General features: G+C 56.6%; 17 protein-coding genes across 17 annotated transcripts; 6 read left to right on the forward strand and 11 right to left on the reverse strand.

Annotated features, from left to right (window-relative positions):
* Positions 1–587: 587 nt before the first annotated feature.
* Positions 588–2,833, reverse strand: BDY17DRAFT_323750 (kinase-like domain-containing protein; the record flags this gene model as incomplete). Its single annotated transcript, XM_033737071.1, has 4 exons — positions 588–1,002; positions 1,069–1,492; positions 1,550–1,849; positions 1,906–2,833. The coding sequence occupies 4 exons, from the start codon at positions 2,831–2,833 to the stop codon at positions 588–590; spliced, it is 2,067 nt and encodes a 688-aa protein (XP_033589553.1).
* A 636-nt stretch (positions 2,834–3,469) lies between these two features.
* Positions 3,470–4,386, reverse strand: BDY17DRAFT_310069 (uncharacterized protein; the record flags this gene model as incomplete). The annotated part of the gene is made up of 2 exons (XM_033735396.1): positions 3,470–4,177; positions 4,207–4,386. 2 exons carry the CDS (start codon positions 4,384–4,386, stop codon positions 3,470–3,472), a joined length of 888 nt encoding a protein of 295 aa, XP_033589554.1.
* Positions 4,387–4,958: 572 nt separating this feature from the next.
* Positions 4,959–6,278, reverse strand: BDY17DRAFT_250974 (uncharacterized protein; the record flags this gene model as incomplete). The annotated part of the gene is made up of 3 exons (XM_033731126.1): positions 4,959–5,201; positions 5,262–6,176; positions 6,231–6,278. 3 exons carry the CDS (start codon positions 6,276–6,278, stop codon positions 4,959–4,961), a joined length of 1,206 nt encoding a protein of 401 aa, XP_033589555.1.
* Positions 6,279–6,865: 587 nt separating this feature from the next.
* Positions 6,866–7,357, forward strand: BDY17DRAFT_323753 (cyclophilin-like domain-containing protein; the record flags this gene model as incomplete). The annotated part of the gene is made up of 1 exon (XM_033737072.1): positions 6,866–7,357. One exon carries the CDS (start codon positions 6,866–6,868, stop codon positions 7,355–7,357), a length of 492 nt encoding a protein of 163 aa, XP_033589556.1.
* Positions 7,358–8,184: 827 nt separating this feature from the next.
* BDY17DRAFT_139303 (uncharacterized protein) lies at positions 8,185–10,150 on the reverse strand. Its single transcript, XM_033729490.1, has 2 exons — positions 10,030–10,150; positions 8,185–9,971 (listed from the first exon to the last, which is right to left on the reverse strand). Exon 2 carries the CDS (start codon positions 9,660–9,662, stop codon positions 8,352–8,354), a length of 1,311 nt encoding a protein of 436 aa, XP_033589557.1. The 5' UTR covers positions 9,663–9,971; positions 10,030–10,150; the 3' UTR covers positions 8,185–8,351.
* Positions 9,735–10,068, reverse strand: BDY17DRAFT_323755 (uncharacterized protein; the record flags this gene model as incomplete). Its single annotated transcript, XM_033737073.1, has 2 exons — positions 9,735–9,971; positions 10,030–10,068. 2 exons carry the CDS (start codon positions 10,066–10,068, stop codon positions 9,735–9,737), a joined length of 276 nt encoding a protein of 91 aa, XP_033589558.1.
* A 195-nt stretch (positions 10,151–10,345) lies between the features above and the next one.
* Positions 10,346–11,687, forward strand: BDY17DRAFT_323756 (tRNA-splicing endonuclease subunit sen54 N-term-domain-containing protein; the record flags this gene model as incomplete). Its single annotated transcript, XM_033737074.1, has 2 exons — positions 10,346–10,452; positions 10,502–11,687. 2 exons carry the CDS (start codon positions 10,346–10,348, stop codon positions 11,685–11,687), a joined length of 1,293 nt encoding a protein of 430 aa, XP_033589559.1.
* Positions 11,688–11,729: 42 nt separating this feature from the next.
* On the reverse strand, positions 11,730–13,475 carry BDY17DRAFT_249687 (lariat debranching enzyme, C-terminal domain-containing protein; the record flags this gene model as incomplete). Its single annotated transcript, XM_033731009.1, has 2 exons — positions 11,730–12,350; positions 12,741–13,475. The coding sequence occupies 2 exons, from the start codon at positions 13,473–13,475 to the stop codon at positions 11,730–11,732; spliced, it is 1,356 nt and encodes a 451-aa protein (XP_033589560.1).
* A 714-nt stretch (positions 13,476–14,189) lies between these two features.
* BDY17DRAFT_296603 (uncharacterized protein) lies at positions 14,190–14,954 on the reverse strand. Its single transcript, XM_033733476.1, has one exon. The coding sequence runs from the start codon at positions 14,919–14,921 to the stop codon at positions 14,382–14,384; it is 540 nt and encodes a 179-aa protein (XP_033589561.1). The 5' UTR covers positions 14,922–14,954; the 3' UTR covers positions 14,190–14,381.
* Positions 14,955–15,082: 128 nt separating this feature from the next.
* Positions 15,083–16,646, forward strand: BDY17DRAFT_139342 (Pre-mRNA cleavage complex II protein Clp1-domain-containing protein). Its single transcript, XM_033729491.1, has one exon. It carries the CDS (start codon positions 15,127–15,129, stop codon positions 16,582–16,584), a length of 1,458 nt encoding a protein of 485 aa, XP_033589562.1. The 5' UTR covers positions 15,083–15,126; the 3' UTR covers positions 16,585–16,646.
* A 51-nt stretch (positions 16,647–16,697) lies between these two features.
* On the reverse strand, positions 16,698–17,147 carry BDY17DRAFT_323759 (uncharacterized protein; the record flags this gene model as incomplete). The annotated part of the gene is made up of 1 exon (XM_033737075.1): positions 16,698–17,147. One exon carries the CDS (start codon positions 17,145–17,147, stop codon positions 16,698–16,700), a length of 450 nt encoding a protein of 149 aa, XP_033589563.1.
* Positions 17,148–17,356: 209 nt separating this feature from the next.
* Positions 17,357–18,048, reverse strand: BDY17DRAFT_323760 (uncharacterized protein; the record flags this gene model as incomplete). Its single annotated transcript, XM_033737076.1, has 2 exons — positions 17,357–17,874; positions 17,943–18,048. The coding sequence occupies 2 exons, from the start codon at positions 18,046–18,048 to the stop codon at positions 17,357–17,359; spliced, it is 624 nt and encodes a 207-aa protein (XP_033589564.1).
* A 512-nt stretch (positions 18,049–18,560) lies between these two features.
* Positions 18,561–20,756, reverse strand: BDY17DRAFT_323761 (uncharacterized protein; the record flags this gene model as incomplete). Its single annotated transcript, XM_033737077.1, has 1 exon — positions 18,561–20,756. One exon carries the CDS (start codon positions 20,754–20,756, stop codon positions 18,561–18,563), a length of 2,196 nt encoding a protein of 731 aa, XP_033589565.1.
* A 785-nt stretch (positions 20,757–21,541) lies between these two features.
* Positions 21,542–22,704, forward strand: BDY17DRAFT_323762 (sphingolipid long chain base sensory protein; the record flags this gene model as incomplete). The annotated part of the gene is made up of 5 exons (XM_033737078.1): positions 21,542–21,641; positions 21,693–21,826; positions 21,881–22,064; positions 22,117–22,432; positions 22,494–22,704. 5 exons carry the CDS (start codon positions 21,542–21,544, stop codon positions 22,702–22,704), a joined length of 945 nt encoding a protein of 314 aa, XP_033589566.1.
* A 144-nt stretch (positions 22,705–22,848) lies between these two features.
* BDY17DRAFT_265222 (mitochondrial outer membrane translocase complex, subunit Tom20 domain-containing protein) lies at positions 22,849–24,008 on the forward strand. The gene is made up of 2 exons (XM_033731893.1): positions 22,849–23,499; positions 23,557–24,008. The coding sequence occupies exons 1-2, from the start codon at positions 23,068–23,070 to the stop codon at positions 23,662–23,664; spliced, it is 540 nt and encodes a 179-aa protein (XP_033589567.1). The 5' UTR covers positions 22,849–23,067; the 3' UTR covers positions 23,665–24,008.
* A 1-nt stretch (position 24,009) lies between these two features.
* On the forward strand, positions 24,010–24,954 carry BDY17DRAFT_296609 (uncharacterized protein). The gene has a single exon (XM_033733477.1). The coding sequence runs from the start codon at positions 24,204–24,206 to the stop codon at positions 24,861–24,863; it is 660 nt and encodes a 219-aa protein (XP_033589568.1). The 5' UTR covers positions 24,010–24,203; the 3' UTR covers positions 24,864–24,954.
* Positions 24,955–25,242: 288 nt separating this feature from the next.
* BDY17DRAFT_139375 (mitochondrial carrier domain-containing protein) lies at positions 25,243–26,911 on the reverse strand. The gene is made up of 2 exons (XM_033729493.1): positions 26,692–26,911; positions 25,243–26,637 (listed from the first exon to the last, which is right to left on the reverse strand). Exons 1-2 carry the CDS (start codon positions 26,709–26,711, stop codon positions 25,431–25,433), a joined length of 1,227 nt encoding a protein of 408 aa, XP_033589569.1. The 5' UTR covers positions 26,712–26,911; the 3' UTR covers positions 25,243–25,430.
* Positions 26,912–26,954: the final 43 nt, after the last annotated feature.

The raw sequence follows: 26,954 nt of genomic DNA on the forward strand, positions 1-26,954 counted from the left end.
GGCGGAGGCGGAAAGGTCCATTTGGCTGGTGAGAGATGCGATTTGATGAGATCTTCGAGTAGGTTGTTCGGTGTGTTGGTATTTTGCGCCGCGCATTCGGTGTGAAGTGGATGGTAGGCTCTATGCCGTTGGTTCTCAGCGGTTGTTGGTCCGACGTGTCGCGAGGGCAGGTGAAGACGCGAATGGTGACTAAGCACCACAAGCCGACCAATCACGTACGCAGGAAGCAGCTTCAGGTGGTAGATGAACTTCACAATGACAACCCTCAGAAAGACAAGAAACAAAAGAGGGCATCGTCAAAGTGCAAACGAGCATATCATTGATCTCATCACCACGGCGTACGTCCGGACCAGCCACCACTCATCTCTAAAGAAAGGACACCGTAATAGCCAACAAGCGCAAAACGCCCCGTTCCCCCATGGGCGACCGTCCGGACACAAATAACAATAGCTTTTTCCCCTTGTTCACGCGCCGCGGTAACAGAGACATGAAAGGACCTTGCCAATCCACATCGCGTTCATGGTCATGGCCCGCCCCCTCGTCTCGTCCTCCCTCACCCAAAATGGTGTGGTTGACTTTCCCTCGCACTACCGATGCCCATTGCTGTGCTCCATATCGACATGCCCGTGTTGATCGCCATCATGATGCAGCGTAACGCTATTGAACTCCTCGAACGGATCCGCGATTTCCCCGCCCGGCGTATCAAGCCCACTGTCGAGCGGTACGCCCTTCATCTTACTCGCGGGTATGCTCCACCCTTTATTCTTGCCCGCGACCGGCGAGCCGAGATCGACGGAATGCGATTCCTTGACGTTGCGGAAGTTGATGGTGTCGATGCCGCGGCCTTGGTTGGGGATGATGGGCGGTTTTTGGTGGCGGAGGAGAGCCCAGGAGGTGGAGCGGAAGAAGGGCTGGGCTTTGACGTCTGAGGCGCCCGCGCGCGATCCTAGTCGTCGAAGTTCGTCTTTGATGAGGAGCTTGCGGATGAGACTCTTGCATAGGCTGAAAGATGCGGTCGTTAGCAAGCCGTGACCCATACGCAGGCATCAAGGTGGAGGCGAGACTCACTTGGAGATATTGGGATAGCCCGAGCCTTCAGGGAAAGGCACCTCATCCTTCAAAATGTTCGCAAATGTCGCGTTCCTGTTCTTGCCCTTGAAAGGCGTCGTGCCGTACAGCATTTCGTAGATGAGGATGCCGAGAGTCCACCAATCGACTGCACTCGTGTGCCCGCAGCCTTTGATAACTTCAGGAGCAATATATTCCTCCGTCCCCACGAAGCTGTTTGTTCGGAAGTTCGCAATGCAGCTCTTGGTGTCTATCGTGGGCATGTTGTTCGGACTGGGGTTAGAAGTGATGCCTCCGGTATGTGGACGCGATGAGTTGGAGGTGCTTGCAGCGAGGAGCACGGCTGGAGCACCGCCTGGATCGGATTGCTTGGACAGATCAAAGTCCGAAAGCATGATATGGCCGGATTGGTGGAGAAGGATGTCTGGTAGGTATGTTAGCATGTCGACGGAAGACTTCTGCGTGACCTCGAGACACATACTCTCCGGCTTGAGATCTCTATAGATGAAGCCCATGAGGTGCAGGTATTCTAACGCGGCGGTGACTTCTGCGGCGTAGAAGCGAGCGGCATCCTCGTCCACACACTTGTTTGGCCGCGTCTGCAACGCGCGGAAGAACTCTCCACCGCTGCAGTACTCCATGCAGAGATAGAGATGGTCTTCGGATTGAAATGAGTGGTAAAGAGTAACGATGAAGGGGTGGTTGGAGGTTGCCAGAATCTCCTGCTCAGCGAGGGCGCGTTTGATCTTGTTCCGCTTGATCATCTCCTTTTTCGAGAGGACTGTACGATGGTCAGTACTGCCGGTACCTCATTCTCCTGCTGCATATCCAACTCACCCTTCATGGCGTATAGCCGTGAACTCTTCTTCTCCCGCACCAAATAAACCTTGCCCACGTCCCCCTTGCCAATCATCTTAATCTTGTCGAAGCTGCCCGGGCCAACCTCGACATTGCCCACCTTGATGCTGTTGCTGCTGTATGTTCTCCGGAATGCCACAGCGTTCCTGATCTTTCCCGGACTCAACTCGCCATTGATGCCAGGGATGCCAGGCACAGGCAAGAGGTCCTGCTTTAGCGGCTGGGGCATCGGCTCGGCCACGGAAGGCGCAGAGGTGTTGCCGTGTGCGCCGAGCTTGCTGCTGGGTTTGGTGGGGGAGTCGAGCTCGGCGGTCTGTGGTCTGCTGTCGCTGCTTCCATTGCTCTTTCCTTTGAACAGTCCCTGGGCATTGGGGGCGCTGGCGACACGACGTAGTTTGCGCGCCAGTTCATCGATGCCAGTGGCACCAGCGCCAGCGTCCTTGGCCTTCGCCGCCTTCTTCAGTGCTTGTGGGGTGTCGGGAGGAGAGGGAGGGACGCTGGTGTCGTCGTGGTGCCGCAATGCCGGAGGGCCTTGATGCTGAAAGTAAGGATTGGCCTGGGCGGTGGGACTGACGGCATCGTCCAAAGCGGTGCCCTCGGAGGCGACGGTGGTGCTCCGGTTGCGGCCAAAGTAGTGAGGGATGAAGCGAGAGGTGCGCAGGCTGCCCTTCAGCGGCGGCACCGGGTCAGCGGGGGGCGGGGTGCTAGCGGCGTGGTCGTCGGTGGATTCGGTGTCCTTGTGCAGCGAGCCCGTCTCCGACTGCGGCTGGGAGGAGGCGGGGTCGTGGGACTTGGAGGTGGAGGTGATGCGGAAGAAGTTCTTGAGTTTCTGGCCCTTCTTCGCCGCGACGTGGTGGTTGGGGTGGAGCGGGGCGAGGGCGGGCGTCTTCTTCTCGGAGTGAGGCATGCTGGAGTGACGCTTGGCCGCGAGCGCCGCCATGTACCCGTCGTCGGCACCCGCACAGGAGAGAGGGAGGCGATCAATGGGTAGGAGGGATGTGGTGGGTGAGGTGGTGGTGGTGGTGGGAGGTAAGAGAGAGGCGGACTCCCTATGGCGATACCGTAACGTTACTGCCGATCCGAACCCTTGGCCGGCGAACGATCCGCTCTAGAACGAACGGCGGGCGGAACCCTGAGGTTGATGTTGCGTCGCTCGGCTTTACATGCCGTGATCTGCATTCACGCCACGCCGCTGCCACCGCCTTTTTCGCTACGCCTTTGTTCAATGGCGATGGAGGCCGGCGAGATGAAATACGTGGACATTTGAATGAAGGATGGCCGGCAGTCTCCTGGAATGAAGCCGTTACGAGTGACGCAAGCGAGCCTCCTGCAACCACCAGACCCCACCGCGTCCGTTTGGCCTGACTAATCCATCACTCATCACGGCATTAACATCGGGGGCAAGATTGATGTGAAATCAAGAAGGCAAGCAATCTTGGAAGTAATCCCCGCAAGGCCGCGCAAGCACTCCTCGTCACGTGGATTTACATATTGCATTGTCATTGTCTGCTCTCAATCACCCTCCTAGTCGAGCATCTCGATTTCACGTCTTCACAGTCCCTGCCGGCCGGAAGACCAGGTACAGCACGAAGACGATCAGAACCCCCCCAAGCCCCTTCCACAATGCCCCGTGACTGACCTCGTTCGGGAGCAGCCATTCACGGCAATCAAAGTCCGCCTCGGTTTGTGACTCCACATCACTCGAAGTCCCCGGAACGCAGATGTATCTAGGAAAGTCGAGGACCTGCGTCGGCTCAGCCACGATCGTGTCGCCGTTCTCGCCCTCGTCCTCGTCCTCGTCATCGTCGTCGTCGTCGCGGATGCTCTGTTCCCTCAGCCACGACTTGGTGATGCTAGCGTTCATCGTCCCGTAGCCTTCCGACTGTTGCGTCGACCACAAGATCGGCTCTCGGTCGCTCGGACCTGGCGTTGCGGCCCTCGGCCGTGTCGACCCCGGGGGCAACGCAACCGTCTCTCTCGCCGTCCTCCGTACGCTGGAAGATGCTTGGCCGTCAGGCGAGCGTGTGCGTTGCTGTTCGGTGGGAAGAATGACCACTTTGCCCGAAGGCATGATGAGTTTGCCTGGACTGCGATGATTCCCTGTATTGGACGGGGGATGGTAGATGGGGGCAAACCTGACGCTTCGCTGTTCTTGCTGCGTGTCTTCCAGAAAGGCTTGGCCATCGTCTAGCTGTGTGCTGTCGTGACGTTGTGCGGGTCCCATGGGATGGTCGTAGTCGGGTCTCTTTCCCTTGGCAATGTTGCTCATCCCATCATCACCCTTTCCTCATACACACTCTCTGCATCGCTCTCCATGTGTTCCTCGTCGTACTCCTCCCGTCTCCTATCCCTCGATTGCTCCGTGCTGTCCATCGGTTTGAGGTCAGTCAATGTGTGCGACAAGCACGCCACGGCCATGCAACACACGACCAAAGCCAAGTGTAGAAAGGCCAGAAGCATGGTGGAGAGTGTCGAGCAGGAAAGGAGAGAAAGAGCTCAGCATTTCTGCAGGTGTGTGGCATCTGCTGACCATTGCCCTCCATACTCGCGGACGACGCCAAGTCTGATAGCGCAACGACCCACTCTCCTGTTCATGAAGAGCATTCCTCTCCTCTGTCACAAAGCAGTGAGAACTCCCTCACAAGTCCTGGCTCGGTTGTCCGCAAGCTCAGGACCGCTTTTCCCATAAAGACAGAACGCCGAAGAGGGTGTATGGCTTGCCAGCCATCCCTTTCTGCCCGAGACCTAATCCCACGCCAGCTCATCCTGCCCAAACCCTGTCCCCAATCCTTCGGCGCCCTGCCGAAAGACCACAAAAGCAGAAGGGGTATCCTCGCTATCTCGTGCTGTAAATCCAGTAATCATCAGGATCGTCGTCCCGCATTCTTTCCAGCTGTCTCATCACGATCACAGCACGTGTTCGCGATGGTGCCCAATGAGTAGGCCAGGAGAGGCGATTTCGTCTGTCTCGAGGCGTCCCGCTAGAGAACGGCCTCCATTGAATCATAACCTTATCTGTTCCTCAACAGTGCTCATTCGATCAGAACCTTTCGCTGTCCCTGGATGATCGCGATGCCGAGAGCCCGCAGGCCAGCCGGATCATGAGCACGAATGATACTTGCCGCCGGAAGCATGGGATTGTCGGGGCTGATGTGAGCGGCGTCTTTGGCCGCTTGCTCAATCGCCTCCATTTCCTCTTTGCAGCCTGCGTGGTCGAATGGGCACACCACAATTGGCTGCCGGAGGAGAATGTCTCGTGCGGATGACAACTTCGCCTGCGTGAATGAGGAGTTAGTGGAACAGATGGTGGCGTAGAAGACGAAGGGGACACCGACCTTGACTGTGAGATAGTACTCAATCTTGTACAGTGTGCCCGTGGTTGTGAACCCCGCCACGGCGTACATGGGAAACTCTTTCTTCCCTCGTGGCAACACGCCCTCACTATCCCTTAGCTCGCGTGCAGGGAAGACCAAGCCCAGATTTGTAAAGTAGCCGGCCTCGGGCATTTTGACGCCAACACTCTGCTGATGCTTCGCCAACGTCTTGGTCTTCCGCACCGGCTCGTCGCCCTCGTGGTTATAGATGATCTCCTCGTCGATGCCGACTGTAATGGATTGTATCGTCACCTTTTTCGCCCTGCCCAACCAGTCGGGATTCGGTGAGAGCTTGATGTACACCGACACCGGGTCGAGTGGTCCATAACTCCATCTGGGCAGACTGATGCCGAGCGTGACGAGATGATCCGTCACTCTCTCCGCGCTTTCCGGCCGATTGTACATGCCGAATGTGCTCAGGGTGTCGTATCTCGATATCGGTACGGGGAAGGGGTACTTCCTCTGCTCTTGCGGGCCTTGTTGTACGGTGACGACGATTTCATAGAACGTCTCCGCCGATCGCTTGTCCAGTTGTAGACTCGCCGGCGGCACTCGCCTTGCAATCTCCTCTCCTCCTCTTCCATACGGGATGAAGATGACAAAAGGCAGATCCATGCATAATATCGGCTCCGACTCTCTGCCCGCGTGACATCGGTACAGAAGCATCTCCTTGCCCACAATGTCGGTAATTTCCTTCCGCGGTGATGAGAGCTGAGAGCGTAAGAGGGAGTCGGCGGAGGGATTGATGGATTCGCGGCGCTGTAGGGAGACGGTGACGAGGGATATGTTGACAGGAGCCGACACGCCCGCCGAGGGGCGAATCTCGACTCGGCCTTCTATTCGCGGGAGGGTGGCTGATATGCCGGGATAGCCAACCTGTTTGCCTTGAGTTAGACGCCGTCGCATACATCTGCTCCCGCCCATGCTTACCAGAAAGTTGCTATTCGGAGGGCCAGAGACCCGAACAAAGGCTGCCATGCCTTATCCGTGCCTGGTTGTCTCCCATGCACCGGGGCATTCCTTCCTCGGGGTGTTGGTAAAGCACAATGTGTCTTCCTCCCGCAGCTCCTCCCGGGTGAGGCTCTTCGTGCCAGGGGGTGGAGGGTATGTGCGCGACTAGCGTTGTGCGATCATACGGGCGGGGAGTATCGAAGGGGAAAGGCTGACGAAGGCTGCATGTGCTCGCGGAGGTACAGGCTGTTAGGTACAGATATCCATGCACGCCGGAGCCGCTGGCGCCAATCTCGTCTCTCGTCCGTGATGGGCTGAAAGTCTCGGGAAGGGAAGTCTCGGGATCGAATGATGCGATGTCTGTCTAGTAATGCGCCTGGAGGGAGTGTGTCAGGGCTGAAGGGTCGACGTCAAGCAGTGGATGGTACATGCACAATGAGCCTGGCACGCCTGGGCAACCGCATCATGTGCCGTCGCTCCTTCTTAGGGTTGCGATCGGTGGAAGCTTAATAAACGCGGCCCCGCAGGCCGGTGAGTTTCCCGAGAACCTTAAGATTTGCTGGCATTCCATCTTCACACCATCCATGACAACCGCATAGGTAGGCCGAGCAAAGATGTCGGTGACGCTTCACACGACCCAAGGCGACGTGAAGTTGGAGCTGTTCTGCCAGTCCACGCCAAAGACGAGCTACAACTTCCTGGCTCTGTGTGCGAGCGGGGCATACGATGGCTCTCCATTTCATCGATGCATCCCCGGCTTCATGGTGCAAGGCGGCTCGCCAGCGGCAGGATCTACCAAAGACAGCGAGTCCGTGTACGGCGGGATGTTTGAAGACGAAACCAAGTCTTCTCTGAAACATCACGCACGCGGGATTCTCAGCATGGCGAACAAAGGCCCACGCACCAACGGCAGCCAGTTCTTCTTGACATTCGCCGCCGCCCCGCACCTGGACGGCAAGAACACTGTTTTTGGCAGAGTACTTGAGGGTTGGGATGCTCTGGATCAAATCGAGGCTGTGCAGGTCGACAAGAAGAACCGACCTCAGACAGCGATCAAGATTGAACGAGTTACGATTCACGCCAATCCACTTGCGGACGAGAGATGAATGGGCATGTCTCGCTCCGCCACGATGCTCGATCGATGTGAATGGCAATTGAAAGCTCTTCGATGCAACTTCAAGCTCCACCGAGGTCTCTTCACGCGGATTGCCAACGTGAGCCCTTGGACATCACGTTATGCGGATTGCAGACTCTACTGGTGGAACTCAGTGACGGGAGAAAGCCGACCTCGAGAGGTGGATGCGCATTAGCGAACGAACTGGGGAAACGCGCCTGAGACATTAGGAGAGGGGTCTGGAAGTGAAGGTGTGTGGAGGCAGGACTGTCGTGGATTGGGACGTGGTCACGAGTGAAGTGCGCGCATGCCATCACGTGAGTTCGTTCTCGGTGTGCCTCGCTCCTTCCTTCTTCACCGAAACATGACGCGGTTGCCTGAACTTTCTCCGGCCCGCACGCAGCCCAAGCAATCTTGAATGCAAACGTGACCATCACTTCATTCATCCCGAGACAAACACCTCCTTCTTTCTTCAGCTTGTCTCTCTCTTACCAGTCATCCTTCCTCCACCTTACCATCCCGCAACTTCATTCCTACAGGCGCTACAACGCGCACCACAACCAACCCTTCACCCGCCCTCGCCAGCTCTCATGATGAGTAACCTCTGCTACAACTGCGGCAACTGCCACCTCCCGCGGCCGTGCGAGAGCGATCTCAAGTGGTGCAACATCTGTACGGTCCCCTTCATCGCTCAGCCAAACGAGAATGCTAACGCGTGATGTTCAGGCAGCAACTTCGGCCACGCCTTCAACTTCTGCCCTCTGAGCGTCAAGCAGAGAGATCCGAACTATCATGTCAGTTCACCGCTCTGCAACCCTCGTCGCACTTCACTGACTTTGTTCACAGTACTGGGCGTTGTGTCACAACTGCGATGCCTGGCATCTGCCGACTGCATGCACCGTCCCGCTCCACAGATGCGGTCAGTGCGGATCTGGAGGACACAAGGAGTACTTCTGTCCTGTCAATCCAATCGGTCGTCACGCCACTCAGGATGTGAACGCTCCCCAGAACGATCCTAAAGGAGACAATGGAGCCAAACGGCAGCGCACAGATGACGGGGAGAACAACTCGGCAGCCTCGCACTCACTGCGCCCGCGTCCAGGTCGGTTCCCTTCTTCTCCCGCTTGACGAACAGAGACTGATTTATGACGACAGAACTTGCGTACCAAATCCGCGTCGATGCCGCTCGTGACACCTTCTACTATCTGGAACGCGGCTACTCGAAGGATCACATCCTCAACTTCATGATCTCCGGAGTCCAGCCAATGCTCCCCACCAACACTGCATTCTCCTTCCCACCCCCGCCCGTCGCCAGCGCTGCGCCCTCCCAGAACATCATCCCCACTTATCAGACACCAGGCAACCCGACTCAGTCTCTCTACACGACTCAGCACAACCGCTTCGCCACGGGTGAGCTCGCACAGACCACAGTGACCAACAATCTGCCGTCCAGCCCTCCCGCAACTCGCAAGAAGCCCGCAAAGAAACCGACCAAGAAGGCGCAGAAAGCGGCAAGCACGGTTCCTGTCAGTGTCGCACCGCAGCAGACCCCATCGCTTCCCAACGCCTCCATGGACAACAGTGGCTTCGTCGGAGCAGCGACTCAAGCTTGGGCTTACCCGCCAACCCCGGTGTCTGCTCAAGCATTCACGCCCCACGGCGTACCCAATGGTCAAGCCCAACGCGTCCTCGCTCCCGCCTTCGACCCCGCGAGGGATGCCGCTCAAGCAGCGTTCTCGGAGCTCATCCATTCCGATCAGAGCACCGCACCAACTCAAGGTACTCCGGGCGGAACCGCGACGGATGTTCATGACTCTGGGATCATGATGGAGGGAGTGGTGGAGAAAGGGAAAGAGTCTCACATCGGGCCGCAGGATCAGATGATGGCGGAGAGTGTGCAGGCAGCCGGAACTCCTCAAATGGAAGCCGTACACCCGGAGACAGCCAAGAGCGCCTTGCCCGTCGAAAATGCCGCTTCGGTCAGCAACCCAGCTGGAGAGGCAGTGCAGGAGCCGGCGGTGGAAGCCACGGCGAAGAAGACACGTGCGCGTGCGACGAAGCGTAGTAAGCCGCCTTTCCCTCTGTGATATCCGGGTGATGGAAGCTGACGTGACTGGCAGAAAACTAGCGCAGCCGAAGGGCTTCAGACATAGCAGGACAGGCATTGCGGAGGAATGCAAGCGAGAATCGAGGGAGAGCTCTCTCTGAGCGTCTTGTGACGAATTAGTGGCGATCGCAGAGTCCGTGGTCTTTTCGACTGCTGGGGCCTCATAGCAGCTGCGTGCGGAGATACGCATGAATCGAGTAGATAGCGGCAATTTCCTTGCAATCCGATCTCAGGGCCGTCGTTTCATCACACCATTGTCAGATCAAATCGGCTTTGGTCTAAACGCCAAATTGGCGAACGACAGCGTATTCACGTTGCCACTTTGCTTCTCAGGAGAGGGTGCATCAGGACGTTCTGACTTCCGAATAGTAGTGAGGTTGGTCTTTGCACCCGCAGCCTTCATGGACTGGAGGTGCTCCTCGACAACGGTGCGAATGGCTTCGTAAGGCGGCGACCCTTCTCCGAAAGTGGCTGCTGCGTTGCGAAGATTGACGAGAAGCTGTGTAGAGGTCTTTGTGTTAGTATGAATTTGTTTGACAGCGAGGTCAAGTACTAACTATTGAGAGGAGGTCGTCGTCTGGAGAAGCTGAAGCCATGGCGTGTAGTGGGAAACTGGATACAACGGAACGACACAAATAATCACGGTCAACTAAATCTTGTCACTCTATTTGCTTGAGTTTTGCAGGTCGAAGTGAAGTCGTAGTCTTCAAGCCTTCCCAAGCAAATCTCCGCGCTAAAATTTCGTGCTTTCCCAAATCGAGCTGACTCCTGCATCTCGAACCTCAACCACGACATGGACTGTTCGCGGTGACGCCTAATATTCTCACAAACTCTTCGGCCAGACACTGTGTCATCGCGACAGAGGTGTCAAGGATGGCGGACGTCGATGAAGACGCCTTCACGCCCTCCGCGCCGGGGGGAGGCGAAGACCAGGATCTCGGGGACGAAGTCCAGGACTTTCGCTTTCTAGCCAGCATATCGTACGCCGTCTCCCCTCCACCACAACTTCTAGAGCTAACAGACTTCCAGACGCGAAGATGCCTCAATCCCCAAGCGCGGAGACAAAGACTTCGAGCCGCATGGCACAGCGCTGCAATCCAACATCCTCACCGCGTCAAGGCAGGCGATGCACAACGCGCTGTCGTATCAGCGCATGCACCAGCCGAAGAATCACGTCGTCGCGCACTACCATCCCGAGACGAATATGGCGTATGTGCCTAACCCAAAGGGCATCCACTTTACGAAAGTCGGCTCCGTTCTATCCGCCAAGCACGATCCACTGGGTGATGATGAGCGGCGGGGACAGCGCCTCTGGTTGCTGCCGGAGGAGACCTTACTCCTGCTTGAACGGGGAGTGTTGGATGTGCGGTGGCCTGTGGATTTGGACGATGAAGGAGACGAAGGTCTCCCGATGAGTCTGCAGGGCGCGTACGCAATGTTCATCGGCGATGGCGAGACTGACACGAGCTCACTCACGCTGGAGCGATACTTGGTGTACTCCAACCTCAAGCGGACGGGCTATACGGTGCAGCGCGCAGCGAGCTGGAACTCGAACGGTCCGCCTCTGGGACCAGAATGCTTTGCGCCCCGATCAGGACGAACGTGGGACGTGGGACTACTGGAAACAGCACGATGGTGGTACCTCCTCCTGAGCGCAAAGGAAGAGACCGCACCCGCAGAGCAACGGGTGGGCCCACTCGTACCCAACAGATTATATCGCGGCTATCCTGAGATCTACCGACGGCTGGCGCTCATCAACTACTACAACCCCACCCGCCAGCATATCCAGGACCCCGAGTTCTCCCTCTACCCCCAGCTTCCGCGCACCGAAGACTTGCGCGTCACCTACAACATCTGGAAACCCAACTCGCCCACCTTCAAAAAGTCCGCGCCCGGCCCTCCCGATTTCCGGATAGCGGTGGTGAATGCGCGCGAAGTGGACATTCCTTCCTTAGAGCAGCTGGATGCACTTCTGGAGACGACGCCGTACGATCCTCCCAAAGATACTGCACAGCTGTATCAGAAGTTGAAGTATGGGTACAAGAATGTTATTCTGGCCATCGTGGATCAAGGCATTGTGAGCTATCTTCGCTTCGGGGACGCCGCTTTCGGTCTGGAGCACTTGTACGAGCGTCAACGCGGCGGACCAGGTGGCAAACGTGGTCGTGGCGGTGGACGTGGCAGGGGCGGGAGGGGCGGAAGAGGCGGACGGTGAGAGTCGCGCGGGTGCATGTATCCCGTTGCAGTTGCCACATCCTCACCAAGCGCGGCCACGGCCACGACCACGCCCGCCTCGGTTTCTGCCGCCACCACGATATCTCCCTTGGTGCGATCCACCTTGTCCTCTTCCACCGTTGGACCGCTCTGATACGGGGTCGATGCGCGGGCCGCTCCTCATTCGGCGATCAATCTCCTCGTCGGTAATCTCAAATGCGTTGGGGATGTCCAACATCTTGCAGAAGCGCGCAGTTTGGGGATTGGGATGTTCTCGGCCGTCAGCGTACTGAGGGAGGTTCCAGTTCCCACCATCATAAACGGGGGCTGTAATCTCGAAATTCTCCGGGACGACCAAATCGGCGTCGCTGACATGCTCGTCAACCCAAAGCCTTCGCTTGTCGATCATTTCTCCATAGTCTTCGAGTATGGAGTTGGTCCGATCTTTCTCGGGGACGTCAGCATCAGCGATCGGAGAGGGACCATCCATGGCGAATGTTCGGGTGATGGCAAGCCATTCGCGATCGTACGTGAGCTTCAGCGGTCGCAGGCTGTCTACCTCGCCCTCGCATGGCACCTCCATGAGCTGCAGGAAGTGTCTTCCAGGCAAGCACTTGTCCAGAGCCAGGAAATGGGTGGTGGCGTTATCGATTTGCGGCGGTGGCTTGCGAGGTTCCTGACGAGGTTGCTGTGGTGCAGGGCGTCGGAATGCTTCAGGCAGAGCTGCGCGAGCCGCTTCAAGCGAGACGTCTGCGGTACTGGGGTCGGAATCCGTCGTCTTGCTTGCGGGACCGGATGTTGCAGGGGCATCATCGTCGAGGTCCAGGTTTATCTCGTCTTGATTGGTAGGTGGTGCAGCAACTGCCGCGCCATTCAATGTCGGCGGCACGACGTCGTCGTCTAGATCCAGATCAATCTCATCTGTATTCTTCATGTCTCCTTGCTGGGCAGTGTCTTCCAAGTCAATTTCGTCCTCGTTCTTTGCTGATTGGCCGTTTGAAGTCCCAGCGGTTGGAGGCTGCTGCGAGCCGTCCTCCCCCTCGTTGTAGTTGACAATGGCCGCATACTTGCAATGCAGATGAGCACTGAACCACAGCTTCGGACGTAGCCAGTCCATAGCGTATTTTGCAGCCACACTCCCGAGTTGTCCGTTGCGCGCATCCTGCTCCAAATGCGGCTTGAAGCGAAACAGTTGTTTCCAATCGCCCTTCCACTCCACGCCCTTTGGCCAATCATGACTGATACCGATGTCGACCTGACTTCTCACCTGTAACAGCTTCCTCACGTCTCGCTCGCGCACGTGGTAGATGCTCTTCAGGTCATTCTCGTTATAAGGCAGTCTCTCAAAGTGCGGCTTCCGGTAGTCGTAGCCCTTCCAAATCCCACTGAGGCCGGCGATGCGCAGTGGACCCAAGCGCAGCACATTGGCGGCGCCCATGTAGTAGATGTTGGGCGCCACCCAGCCGCCGTAGTAGAGTTCGAACAAGTGATTGCTGGCCTCGTGGTTGCCGCCGACGAAAACAGTGAGGTAGGGAGCGACGCGCTGGCCGGAGTAGTATTCGTGGAAGTCGGCCATTTCGCGGTATTTGGGCGGCATGCTGACGCAATTGAGATCGTAGGCGTTGCGGACTGCTTGGAAGTCTCCGCCGATGATGAGCAGGTCGACATCGGGCCAGTGCTTGCGTTTGCAGGCTTCGGCGACGGAGGCGTAGATGGCGTGGAGGGTGCCGTGGCCGCAGCCTTCGACTGCGAGGCGGATGCCCTGAGTCTGGTGGAGTTCTGTGTCCATGTTGGTTGTGGCGTTACGTCAAAAAGTCTGAATTTCGTCCGTGTTGTCTGGGTGGTATGCTCGTCTTCTTCAGGATTTGACACCGGAAACGAGAACTCTCGGGGAGAGGGAAGAAGTTGGATGGTTGACAATCAAAAGCCCAGCAGGTCAGGTCTACTTTCCAAGTTGGTAGGACGAGGGATCACAGAATGTGAAGGTGTAAGGTTGTCGTGTAGAAGCCAGCAACGATTGCAGTCGTTGAAGAGACGGAAGGAGGTATCAGGGTGTTGGAATGGCGGACTGAAGGGATTGTTATTAGCCAAGATCCAGCAGTAAGCTTGCATCAGTTCGCTCCGTTAACAAGAGAGCTCTCCATGATTTGACTGTGTTCCTGTTTAGACGGTGATGTTGGGTGCAGGTATTGTGGAAAGATGCTGTCGAAGTCACCTCAGAATATTGCAGGCTCTGATTGGACACGAAAGCGCGGGCGCCAACGGGAGTCGGGCGGGATGGCGAGGTTGCCCGAGTGGGCGCCTCTCCAGGTCGGCCTCGCTCGAAATTCGGCGAGTGCTGGACGGACTTTCAGCTTCCCTGCGAGGAGGAAATGTGCCAAAACCGCCATCTACAGTGATAATTGGAGATCACCCTTATCGAGAACGCTGCCGGTCGAATGGCCGCTCTCCGAAGCCCTGTCGAAATTTTTGGCGGATGCTGGATCAAACTTGGGAGATGTTGTTCGTGAGATCTGCCACAGCCTCGCAGCCGCTCTCCATTTCATGCTCTACGCCTACATTTCTCTACAAGATCAACAATCCTTGCCTTGACGCCTCCATAATTTGAATCAATTCATGCAGACTTCCACCCAATGTGCTCCACTCATTAATCGTTCAACCTTGATATCCGTTGCATCGTAGCTCATAGCGGCCGTCACGTCTTCATGAGATCCATCAGATCAAGACCGAATCCAGTACTTCTGCCGGAATTCGACGTTGGTTTGTTGGCTATCATTGACTGCAGGCTCGCCTTCTTGTTGCGAGGTCTCCTCCGAGCGCTTGGCTTTTCCGTTTCGAGTGATGCACTCTGGACCGGCTCTAGAACTTGAGGCTGCGGGAGTTTGCTCGTTTGGGGGCTTCGCTTGGTCTTCCTTCGCTTTGCCTTGTTGATGAATGTTGAGGAGTCGCACCTCACGCACTGCGCGGCCATGCGTTGTTGATGATCCAGGCTGCTAGCGATACGCGTTGACCTGGTGCGTTTTTCCGTTTTGGGTATGTCGCAAGACCAGCCAAAAATCAAAATATTTCCACAAGCGGTGCAAATGCCATCCCCTCCGTCCCTCGATTCATCGTTGTGGAGCGCAGCCAGCCGGACCGATTGCACGTAAGCGGATGTCGCGGGCGATGAGACCATAAGCCTCTCGGCCACCCCGTTCAGGAAGCGGAGACGTGCGTCCGCCGCCGGCGTGGTCATGGTGATAGGTCAGCATGAATGTCGGGTTATGAGGAGAAAAGGGAGGAAGGAGTGGGAGGACAGACTTGACTAAAAGGGAAAAAATGTCGTTGCTGCAGGCACGTCCGCTAGCTTCCGCTTGCCGCCGCCAATCAATCCCGCCAGAATTCCACCACATGCATCTTCAAACACATCTGAACAATTGCAACAATACACTCCATCGACAATGTCATTGCCAGGGCTGTCACTACCAGGACTGGGACTCTCACAACCGTCGTCATCACACAGCGCTCTTGGCCCGGGAACATCGAGCAACTCCCAGTCAACACGAACCGAGGAGTTGGGCGCGCGCACGGAATGGCGCTTCGAGGTGAATTTTCACCAACAATACCACGTCCGGCTCCTTAGCGGTAACGCCGAGATCTTCGGCGTGGAACTCGCGCTGAACCAGCGCTACAGCTTCTCCGGGGCCAAAGGAGTCATCTTCACTTGGCACGGCTGTCAGCTCGAGTTATCTGGTGACGCGGAGAGTGAATATGCTGGACTCGAGACCGAGTATGCCGTGGAATGGCTGAATGTGCATGGCATGCTTGAGTCTGCGCGTGACTTGGCTCATGGTACCAACGATGGAGGGCCGCGAGTACTGGTCGTCGGCCCTGAATCTGTCGGCAAGAGCAGTCTCGTGAGAAGCCTTGCGGGCTGGAGTGTCAAATGCGGTCGGACCCCAGCCATCGTCAATGTCGATCCGCGCGAAGGACTATTGGCGCCTCCTGGAAGTTTCACTGCGGTGACAGTAGGCTCGCAACTGGATGTGGAGAATGGCTACGGAATTGCGCCCATCTCCGGTCCAACTGTCACTCCCATCAAGACTCCCCTCATCTATCACTGCCCGTACTCCTCACCAACGGAACGGCCGGACGTCTATAAAGCTCTCATCACTCGCACGGCATTATCAGTACTCAACAGGATGGAGGAAGACAAAGTTTCGAAAGAAAGCGGCCTGATGATCGACACTCCCGGCCTGCTCAACGATCCCAAGAGCAACTACGACATGATCGCGCATCTGGTCTCCGAATTCAGCATCACCCTCATCCTGACCCTAGGTTCTGAGCGTTTGTACAACGACCTGAACCGTCGCTTCGGCCCTAAGCAGGCAGCATCAGCAGAAGGCGAAGGCATCCCCGTCCTGCGCGTATCGAAGCCCGGCGGTGCCGTAGAACGAGATGCCGGCTTTTTGAAGCAATTAGCAAATCAACAAATACGACAGTACTTCTTCGGCACCAGCAAAGAGCCATTAAATCCCCACAGCCATATCTGCGGCTTCGCGGAGCTGAGCGTCTATCGAGCCAATTCGGCCACCTTGGCCGCGGCGGCGTCGAGCTATACCAAGGACGAAGACGAGGACGACTCACCATACACTGCACCTAAAGCATCTGCGGATGACTTCGAAAAGATGACGCCTACCAATGCGATGCTGGGCAGGCTCGTCGCAATCAAGTACTGCGATGGCGACAGTGACGACTTCACAATACGGGACAGCGCAGTCATGGGCTTTCTGTATGTGTCGGAGGTGGACGAGCAGAAGAAACGAGTGCGCTTTCTTGCGCCGCATCCACAGCGCTGGGGCGACAAGGCGCTGGTCTGGGGCGGGTGTCCAGAGGCGGTCACGGATTTGGTTGGATAAAATGGATCATGAATTACGACTGCTTTACTATAGCAAACCACCTTTCAGTCACTACCGTCTCGATTTCGTAATACAGAATACTTCATCGACTTCCATTTACTGTCGCGCCCTCGTTACCAAACAGCATACTCCGCAGCCAACACGCCCTCCCTCATGCTAAGTCCCTTCTCCTCCAAACTACGCACCAAAGGCTCCAGTAAAAACTCCCGATGCGCAGCATCCCCCAACGCCCGCATTCGAATCATAGAATAAGTGTCAATATACCTCGCGCTCCTCAGAAAGATAATGCGGCTCAGAAGATCGCGATAACGGTCCGGTAACCCGACGATCCATTCGAGACCATCCTTTACATTCTCCGAGGCAATGGCGAATACGCTCGTTCTATAGAAGAGCTCGATCGTCTCACGGTGCGTTTGTTTGCTGGCGAGGATGATGCCGTGGCAGTGGTGCGGGGGCACTTTGCGCCGCCCGATGTAGATGGTCTCGCGGGATACGAGCAGGCTGTAGATCATGTCGCGGATTTCTTGCGGTAGGTTTAAGAGTGGTGATTCGGATGAAGCCATGTTATCGAATCTGGATGATTTAGTGGTGGGTGTTGTGATGCTCTGAATACGTCGAGCACCTGAGAGACATTTGGGGCGGATGGGGAAGAACAGGTGGGGAGCTCCGGATCGGGAAGGTACAAAGACGATGGGGAATATCAGGTAGAGCTCACAACATCCTTGACTCGGTTCTGCAATACTGACAAGCTAGCTGACAGAGAACAACAATGCTAATGTTGCATAACAGCCTGCAATGTCGTTCCCATTTCCTCCAAGAACATCCTTCCCTCCCTCGAAGATACCATAACCACGCGCAACACCCCCTCCGCAAGCCTGACACGCCTCGCCGTCAGCTTCGGCTCGAAGGCATCTATCACCCTCGCCTCCCGTCGGGCTGCCAGCGCTTTCCCATCATACGCCTTTGCGCGCGATACCATGGCCGGGTCGTCGTCGACTAGGATGGGTCCGTCCAGGCCGAGCCACACACCACTGATACTGGCGTCGAGGATGACAATGTCCTGGATTTCGACTCGGTACATGACGGGGATGGCCGCGATCCACGACGCCGCTGCTTTGGCTGCTTTGGTGCTGTGCGTCATGTAGAAGGTGGTGTAGCGGTAGTACTGCGTGATTGCTTCGTCGTAGAGTTGCTTGTTAGCTAGTAGGATGCCCACGGAGGGCGGCGTCGGCTTGTCCTTGCGTTGGCGGGCGCTGGAGGAGATCTTGAGGTTGGAATCGCTGAACACCACTGCAATGGCAGAGTCAGCATGGACACAGTATAGCGGAGGGGTTGGGATGGGCGGCCGGAGGACTCACTGGCGTAGATGTTTTTGCGGACACTGACGGGGAGTGTCAGCAGAGTGACCCTGGGTCTGGCGACCATGTTGAGCTCCAGCAGAGTGACGTTGTACATGGCGGCCATGTTGGATTGTTTGTAGCTGGTTTGGATTGGTGGGGATGTTTGAAGTTGATGGGTGTAAGACGTGGTTGTATGATGGTGGATGGAGTTGTTGGAAACTGTGAAAAAAGAAACAAACTGGGAAAAGGGGGGAGATATATAGGTAGGGCGGTCGAGCGAAAGAGAGAATTCGCTCGAGACCGCTGCCCCAGGAACGAAGCTATCCAGGTACCAAAATGCGTGATCCGCTGGTTGACAGTACGAAAACGAAGAAAGTCGCGCAACGCCAAGTGCATCGAAGAGCGAAAGCTGAGGATAACTGAAGAAAGTTCCGAAAAACGCAGTGGAAGATGGTGACGAAAAGGGAAGAGAGGATGCTCACCGTCGGTTTTGCTGGCCCAGGTGTAGGCCGATGTTTCTCGTTGTCGAAACTCTGGAACTTGAGACGCTCTCCATAACGTAGTTGAGGTGTAGTAATGTCGTCGTATGAAGCTCATAAGCTCGTCCAAGGCTGCCGGTCCGATCTCCTCGCGCCTTCAAGTACTGACGCCAAGCCCGATCGCAGCGTTTTGCGCGCCACTCTGCTGACCATCCTTGCCACTCGCCTCCTCACCAACCAGATTCTTGCCAATCAGCGTTCGGAAATCCACGCTGACCTCCCGCAGTACCTCTGCCCGTTCCCTGACAACCTGCAGGCAAGTCTCCCACAGCTCACTCCCACGCTCCACCCCACTGATCGCGCGCTCTAGCCCTGCATTGAACTCTTCCACTCTTTCCTTGGCCCACTTCACCCCACTGCTTCCGCTGCTGGCTGGGAAACTAGCACTGAATGTCCGCAGCGTATGCAAGATCAAGGTAAAGGTGGTAAAGGCGAACGCATGCAGGTACGGCGGCAACGCGCCGCTGAAAGGTAATTGCCGGGTTCGAAGGCGAATCGTTTCAGTGCGAGAATCGAGGTAGCGCGTGCGGGCCATTTCTTCGAATCCGAGACGGAGGAGCCAGGACACATTTTCTTTCGTCTTTTCCGTCGCCGAACTCGTCTGAACGAGCTGGCGGGCAATGCTGGCCGCGAGCTTGCTGGCACGTTCGTTGACCTTGGTGAGAATGATCTCGGAGGCGGCGGCGTTGGAGCGGATGCTGCGACCAAGCTTGCGCAGCTTCTCCGTCTTTGCCACGGCCTCTTCGAAGCGCTGCAGTGCAATGTCGATATCGAGGGTGTCAATTTGACTCTCTACCGAGCGGATACTCTGCTGTCGTCCGTCTGCATCCACCAAGATGGAGTCGCTCCGAGACAGGCCTCCAGCAGCGTGTTTCTCGTCATTGGCCCGCGCTGCGGCTGCAGCTTTCTTCAACAACTTTGGATCCCTCACACCCGTCATACGGGCCAACTCGTCTAGCTGATTCTGTCGCTGGCCGTGCTCTGCAGCCATCAGCTTGCGCAAGTCCTCCTGCGCTTTCCTAAAAGCCACGAGAAAGCCCGCTTTCTCACTGTTGTCCGAGGTAGCATACGTGAAGCTCTCGTTGCCGGCACGAATGCTGATTGCATTGGCTATGGCTGCGTTCTCTCTGGAGCTGGTACTGTTGCCAAATGACGCACTAGAGGAGATGTCGGCAAGACTGACATCTTGGAGCAGCCAGCAGCGTTCGGCGACGTAAGTGGTTTGGATTGCTCCCTGTGCGCCAAACGCCGTGCTTTGGTGTTTCGACTTGGTATTGTCGGTCTGCACGAGATCTTTGCGTTTCTTCTCGCTTGCGACCAGGAGGTGGTCGTTGAGTAGCACCAAGCCGACCCGCCTTCGCGGCTTCCAAGTAGCGGCATTGAGCTCCACCCAGCGTTGGCTTTCCATAATGATGTGGCGTCCGGGCAGGGCGGGCAGGTACTTTTGCGAGCCCTCCACCCTCTTCCACAACGTCTGTAGATGGGAAGACCACATGGCTTCCAGGTTGGCGACACTGCTTCTATTCGCGCGCTTTCTATCGGCCACCGAGAGAGACGAGCTCCCTTCGCCGTTTACGCCACCTTCACCCGCATTCGCACCAACGCTCGTCGCCTGACCCAAAGCGCCAGTCAGCTCGCCCATCAAAGTCCGCAGCGTCCTCATCTCCGACTTTAGCTTGTCCGCCTCCTGAGATATCTTGATGAATTGCGTGCGGTTCTGGAAGACGTTGTGCTGGAGGTCGGTGCTGGCGTGATCTTTGACATTCTGTAGGTCCTGCACATAAGCGCGGATGTCGACTTCGGTGGCATCGGACAGGATGGATTGAATGTATTTGTCCGGCTGCAGGTTGGGCTCTTTCAACGCACGCATGTCGACCTGGAGACGCCCTGCGTTGCTCGCGATGCTGCGAGCGGGCGAACGAGGGCCTCCATCACGCGACTGACTGCGATCGCCATCGTCTCTGCTTCCACTGCGCATGGACCGGGCGTACTGAGTGGGGATATTGGGGACGGAGGGGACGGCGCCATCGGGCTGGGGGATGCCTCCAGCGAAGCGAGTGGAGTATCGTCTCTTTACTAAGTCACTCGTTTTCTCTCCTGCGCCCCCGCGACCACCCTCTCCTGGTACGGTGAGATTGGCATTACTGCCCGACGCCGTACTGCCCGTCTCCCATGTCGTCTGCGACTGGTCGCGCTCTTGGCTCGTGTGGCTGAGTAGGCGTGGACCGGAGATGGTGGGACGAGTGGTCTTTTTGCGGCGGAGAGAGATGCCCTTGCTCTTCTCGTCCGACATTCTTCGCAGCGAGTGTGACAATGCGGAGGGAGGTGGGGGTAGGGGACGAGGTTGGCAGGTGAAGGTACATGTAGGCGGAAGCTGCAGGAGGATGCTTTACCCAATCCGGTAAATGCGCTATTCTCGAAGGAGATGGGGAATCTTGATTATTACTGGAGATCCCTGCTCTCAAGAAACCTCATGTCTTTCGTACATCTACACCATCTACGACAGGCCATCACAACGACCAAACCCAAGTCGGGCCTCCTCCGTCTCCTCAGTATCACTTTATCATAACTATCGAGCGACTGAGAAAGATGGTGCCGAGCCTTGGACACTCTTACAGAGTTTCGCATCCGCCAGCGTCTCGTGTGCTTGTTACTGCCAGATCCCTGTCGTCCGGCAGTTGACAACGTGTGAGTGTGGCAGTAGCTCACTCTTTCGGCAGACGGAGTGCTGTCCGATTCCTTGAAGTACCTTGCGCGTAAAAGAATCATGATCGACTCGAAGCTCTACGTCACCAAACTTCTGACCGTGCGTGGAACTCTACCTACACGTACCACAGCTCTCCAACCACACGTGGGGAGGCAGGGTACGCACATTCTCGACCTCTTCGGCGGGCCCTCTCTCTGTCATGATGACATGGACCAGACCGAAGTTGGCAAAGTTAGAATCGTAATTATTGCGTACAAGAAGTAAGCATGGCGTAGAGCAAGCGTTGCGGCCCTCCACGATACCTCGACTTCTGTGTGATCTCCCGCATTGTACAGCGCAACAATTTTGTCAGAATGCATCACCTACATTCCATGCGGGACGCGATCAGGGCGCCAACGGCGGCGTCCATCGAGAACCCGCTTGCTCCCGTCTCGCTGGCCAAGTCCCGGCGATTCATCAGCAACAACGTTGGTGGGTTGCGTGTAGCACCCATCTTGCCTAAGTTTGCCTAACCCGGCGCAGGACATGCGATTCGAAAGAGCACAGGAGGCGTCTTAGACCCAGTACTGGCCAAGAAGTTGGCCAAACTAATTGCCATGGAGAAGAATACGCTGCGAAGCATGGAGAATGCTAGCACGGAGCGCATGGATGGAGCGGTGTGTGGCAAGATCCTGGCACCCATTGGTACTGTCCCTCTGATCGGCTGACAGCAAGCACTCTCCGCATGGGCGGAAGAGCAAGAAGATGATGTGGCGGACGTGGTGGGCAAGATGGCGGTATTGATCCACGAAGTAGGCGACCTTGAAGATCAATACGTCGACCGATACGACCAATACCGGATCGCTTTGAAAGCAATTCGCAACATTGAAAAGGTGGTGCAGCCGGTTAGAGATAGTGCGTTGTCCGATGATTTGCGACCCTCGATGCACTCTGACACGCAGGCTAGAGCAAGAGAAGACCGCCGCTCAGATTGCCAATCTACGGGCTAAAGAAGAGCCCAACGCCGAGGAGCTGGAATCTCTTGAACACGAGCTGGTTCGAACCAACGCCCAGCTGATAGTTGCGGAGAAGCAGCTGTCGACCATCACCCACGAGAGAGTGAAGTACGGGTTTGCATACCAATTTGACGCGATGCAAGAGTTTGGCGAGAAGTTGGCCATCATTGCCGGGTATGGCAAACACCTACTTCAGCTGGTACAAGACGTTCCCACGTCTCCCGAGGAAAACCAACCAACATACTCCGCGCACGCGGCGAGCACTGCGTAAGCTTGCCAAACCCCGATGCGCGCGCTCGTCTTCTTAGCTTGCTAACGCTGGTGGTAGGATCGTTGGCGAATGTGATCGTGCGCTCACGGCATGGGTAGGCTCGCAAGCCGCCGTCACCACCGAGCTGCCCACTCGCCTGCGGTCTATGGTGTCGGAGAGCGCTACAAACGGGGGCCCAGTCCCGCAGGAGAAAGCGTCAAAGCCGAGGAATACACGACGCTGGTCTTCGGATTCGGAAGGTATCGTGGAAGAGCCAGTCCATTTTTGACGAGATCCATGATGGGAGAGGGCGCCCACGCCAGAGCAAGAACTAATGTGTAATTAAGAGCTCCATCACATTTGATAGCTGTGGTAATACTTTCATTTGCCGGTCCTTTACACCGTTGGTAACCTCGCGTATGTGTATGTTGTTGCAGTAATGAAAGGAGGGATAGTGTGGAAAGACTAGGCGGAAGGCGTGGGGAGCTTGGACCGCGGGAATCGTCGCCGAAAAGGGAAAGCAAGCAAGCAAGTCATCAAAAGTTTCCTGGTCCCATTCAACATTTCCATCTCCTTCCTTCACACCCGCATGCCAATTGCGACCACCCTCTGCCGCCCACGATAGACACGGTACCATCACATCGTATTCATCATGGCCTCCACCACCCCATCTGAGCGCATTTCCCTCGCGAGCGTTGCGATTGCCACGACTGGCCTCATCGCCTCGGCAGCGGTAGCATACGCCATCTACTTTGACCACCGACGACGCAGCGATCCCAACTTCCGCCGTCATCTCAAACGCCAGCACAAGAAGGTCTCGCGGCTGGATGAAGAGTCCGCGCTGGCGGCGGAGAGGGAGCAGAAGGACCGGGTGAAGCAAGCAGTGCAGGAGGCGAATGAGGAGGGCTTCGAGCGCGACCCTGAGAAGACGGAGCAATACTTCATGCAACAAGTGGCGCTAGGAGAGCAGATGTGCACGGATGGGAGTGACCCGGTCGAGGCGGCGTTGTGTTTCTACCGTGCGCTGAAGGTCTACCCGCAACCCGGCGAGCTGGTTGGCATCTACGACAAGACCGTTCCAAAGGTGAGTGTAAATGTTTGCATGGTGTGTGGAGACGGGTCTTGCTGACAATGAACATAGCCAATTCTTGATGTCTTGGCCGAGATGATTGCCGTGGACCCCAGCATATCTGTCTCCGGATCGCGCATGGGCTCTGGATCGGACGATGGATCCGATCGGGTGGAGTAGAGAGGAGAGTGTAAGAGGGAAAGAGATGGTTCTACCCTTCGGCCGTGTCATTAATACATGCGGGATTGGCGAGTTGCGTGGTCTCCGACTAGAGGCGGGAACATACCGTGCATGGCAGCGGCGTTTGATGCAATGCGGGCAGGGGAAGGCCATCCTTCTGTTCGTACTTTTGACGCTCTCATCTCAGCAGCGCGCGCCACTCAAGGGCCGGCCCTCTATCAACGTGGTGTGTACGATATACATTCAATGGTCAGCGCGAGTTTCAAACGAAGCAACTCGCTGCTTGGCTCCAGACAAAATGCAGCCTTCTCAGCTTTTACTTCCACATTTCTTCTATAGATTAGAGCTTGAAATCATCGAGGTCCCATGTCGATCGGTGCAGTAAAGCTCCAGCCCCTTTGCGTGACTGTCTGTCAGACGGTTGGGCATCAAGATTGCAGCCTGGTCTTCCCCACTCTCGCAATCCTCCAACTTCCAACCCAAACTCACCTTGCTCATCTCTTGCAACCACCTGAATCCCACTCCACAACGAAATCCAAATGGCAGACCAACAGAGCGCCTCACGATTACTCAGTCTCCCGCGAGAACTCCGTGACAAGATCTACTCCCACCTCTTCCACGACCCCCCAAGCTGGATTCGTCTTGACGTCGTCTGTCCTCTCGACGCCGCCCTGTTCAAAGACAGCTGCACGCCCAGCGCCAACTCGCACGCAATCCAACTCTACGGCCTTCTTCTCTCCTGCCGACAGATCTACGCCGAGGCCTTCCATTTCTACTACCCGAGCAGCGTCTTCTACCTGTACAGCGTCAATGCGGCGGTGCGGCGGCTGGCGCTCATGAAGCCGGAGTACCGAGAGCAGTTGAAGTGTGTCAAGGTCTGCCTGCCTATCCACGAGGAAACGGCATTCTTCTCGTGGATCCCGGAGGTCCACAAAGAGGCGTCACGGAATCGGATGAGGCGGAGTCGGTTGGAGGCTTTGCTCTTGACTATGGACCGGGAGGGCATCAAGTTGCCGGCGGGGGTTTTGGGCACTGCTTTTGCGCCGCCAGTCGATAGGCAGATTGTGGAGGAGGATGACGAGCAATCAAGCGAGAGTGTAGAGGAACGCAATAACGACGAGACGACTGCACAGGAGCAGCGACCGGAGAAGCCCGATCTGGTCTTCTTTCGACAGATTGCAGCGAGAATGTGCAGCTAGAATATCTAGAATGACTGGGGCACAGCATAAACATGTAGCAAAAGGATAAGTAAGGTACATGTTCATCACTCGAACCAAGGTCGTTGGCAGCAAAAAACGTTGCGCAACCCATCGACCCCACAACACACGTCCGCGCCAACGTGCACGAGTATTCCGACGCCGCCACTCCATGGTCTGCACTTCTCTGCCCGATTGCTCGGCTGAAGGATGTCGCAGAAGCTTAGGGCCGCACCAGCAAATCGTCCGTTACCGAGACGAGTGGGCGACCACCACCGAGTTCGAGCCGGGCCCGCAGCAGCTGGATAGAAAACCGGACGGGTTGCAGGAGGATTGAGCTTCGTTTGGTGAAGCCATCACAGCTGAAAGTCGTGGGACGGACAAATTCCATATATCCTCCTCCCGTGTCCTATCACTCCCCGCCCACATCAACTCTCTCGATTATGATCCAGTCTAGTGTACTGCTCAGGGTCAATCGATGCATTCTCAGGTATCTAAATTCCTGAATCCCCCCTGTACCAGTCGCCACAACTCCCCGCTGCACCATATGAGCTTGCGTGCCATCCTCATTTATATCCCAAATGTCACCTTCAGCCTTTCATAGACATAGAAACTCGTCGCCACCATCGGGATAACCTTGATGTAGCCAATCGTCAGGCCCACGTAGAACCCCTTCCACCCCCGCTCCCGCACAATGTCTCGCGCCACTTCGGCCATTCTTAACCGGCGTCCATCGCCAACCACCCCTCCCACTTGCATTCGTCGCCGAATCACCTCCAGCGGGTAGGAGAGCGTTTGTGATACAAAGCCCGCCATTGCACCGGTAGTGAGCTCCGCCCATGCACGGAGAGGTGGAGGTTTGTTGGGCGCCAGCTGAGCCTGCGATCGTTCAGACAAGGGAAGGATGGTGTACGGGGCAAAGAGCGGAGAACGCATCATATCCCCCGCCGCGTCGTGCGTCAAGAAAGACGCTCCGGCATAGGGGATCATACCCCAGATGGTCGGGGTGAAGCCGCGGAAGAAGTTGCCGATACCAGATCGCGGCACAACGGCTTGGATCGCTGCGCTGGTTGCCTCGAGGGTCGCCGCGGCAGGACGGGGCATCGAGGTGTCGTGAAAGTTGGTGCGCGACTGCACCGACGGCGGCCGTTCATGATAGATCGTTCGACATATGTCTCGCACCGTCATTCGCTTCTGGCTCTTTGTCTCCCACGCCAATCGCACGCGAATCACTTCCAGCGGGTATGTAGTACACACCGACATGCACCCGGCGAGCGAGCCGGCCAGGAAGCGGCGATACGGCGTCTCCTGCTCCTTGCTCGCGATGACGATTGCGCGGATCTGCTCGTAAGCCAAGAACTTGATGCCGCCATAGGGGAAGATTCTCAGCAGCGTCGCGCTGTGCCCCCGAAACAGCCCTCGCCCACCGTCGCTTCTGTAGATGTCTCTGATCGCCGCGAGAGCACCCGTCCAGGAGCCTGTGTACTTCTGGAACTGCGGATTGCTCGCTTGGAACAGGATCTTGACGCGGTCGAGCGGAGCGACTACCGTCTTGGCCGCGCACGCCGCTATCCCACCAGCCACTCCACTGCGTACGACGTACTCCCAGCTCTGCTTGGAGATTTTGCGTTGTCGCTGCCGCGGTTCGGAGGATTCGAGGGAGGGGAAGGGGGTGCTGTCGGTCTCGCAAATGGCGGGGCCGCTGCTTGTCGACTCGGCGCGCGGAGATGGTGTCATCTCCGATGATTTGTCGGTCTGTAGATTCTGCGCTGCATGTCTGTAGCAATCGTCAGCTTGGGCGTTGAGGGAGGAGGGGTGAGGAGCGTATTACTTATGGGAGGGAGATTGCATGCGTGCGAGACATGAGGGTCAGGTTGGCGGGCTGGCTGCGGTCAAGATTCCAGTCGCAGTCTCGTCTCGTGTCGATGTCAAGTACTCTCCGCAGAGCGCAGCGTGGCGTGAATGCTCACAGGGAGATAAGGATGTGCAGGTTTGCGAGGGAACGAGCATGACAGGCAACATAAAGCCGATGACGGACCAAGCTTTGGAAAACAGTCGCGTGGACCGAGCACCCGAAATAAGCCGAGTTCATCT

This window comes from Neohortaea acidophila (assembly GCF_010093505.1).
Source record: "Neohortaea acidophila strain CBS 113389 unplaced genomic scaffold BDY17scaffold_5, whole genome shotgun sequence".
In the NCBI taxonomy this organism is placed as follows: Eukaryota; Fungi; Ascomycota; class Dothideomycetes; order Mycosphaerellales; family Teratosphaeriaceae; genus Neohortaea; species Neohortaea acidophila.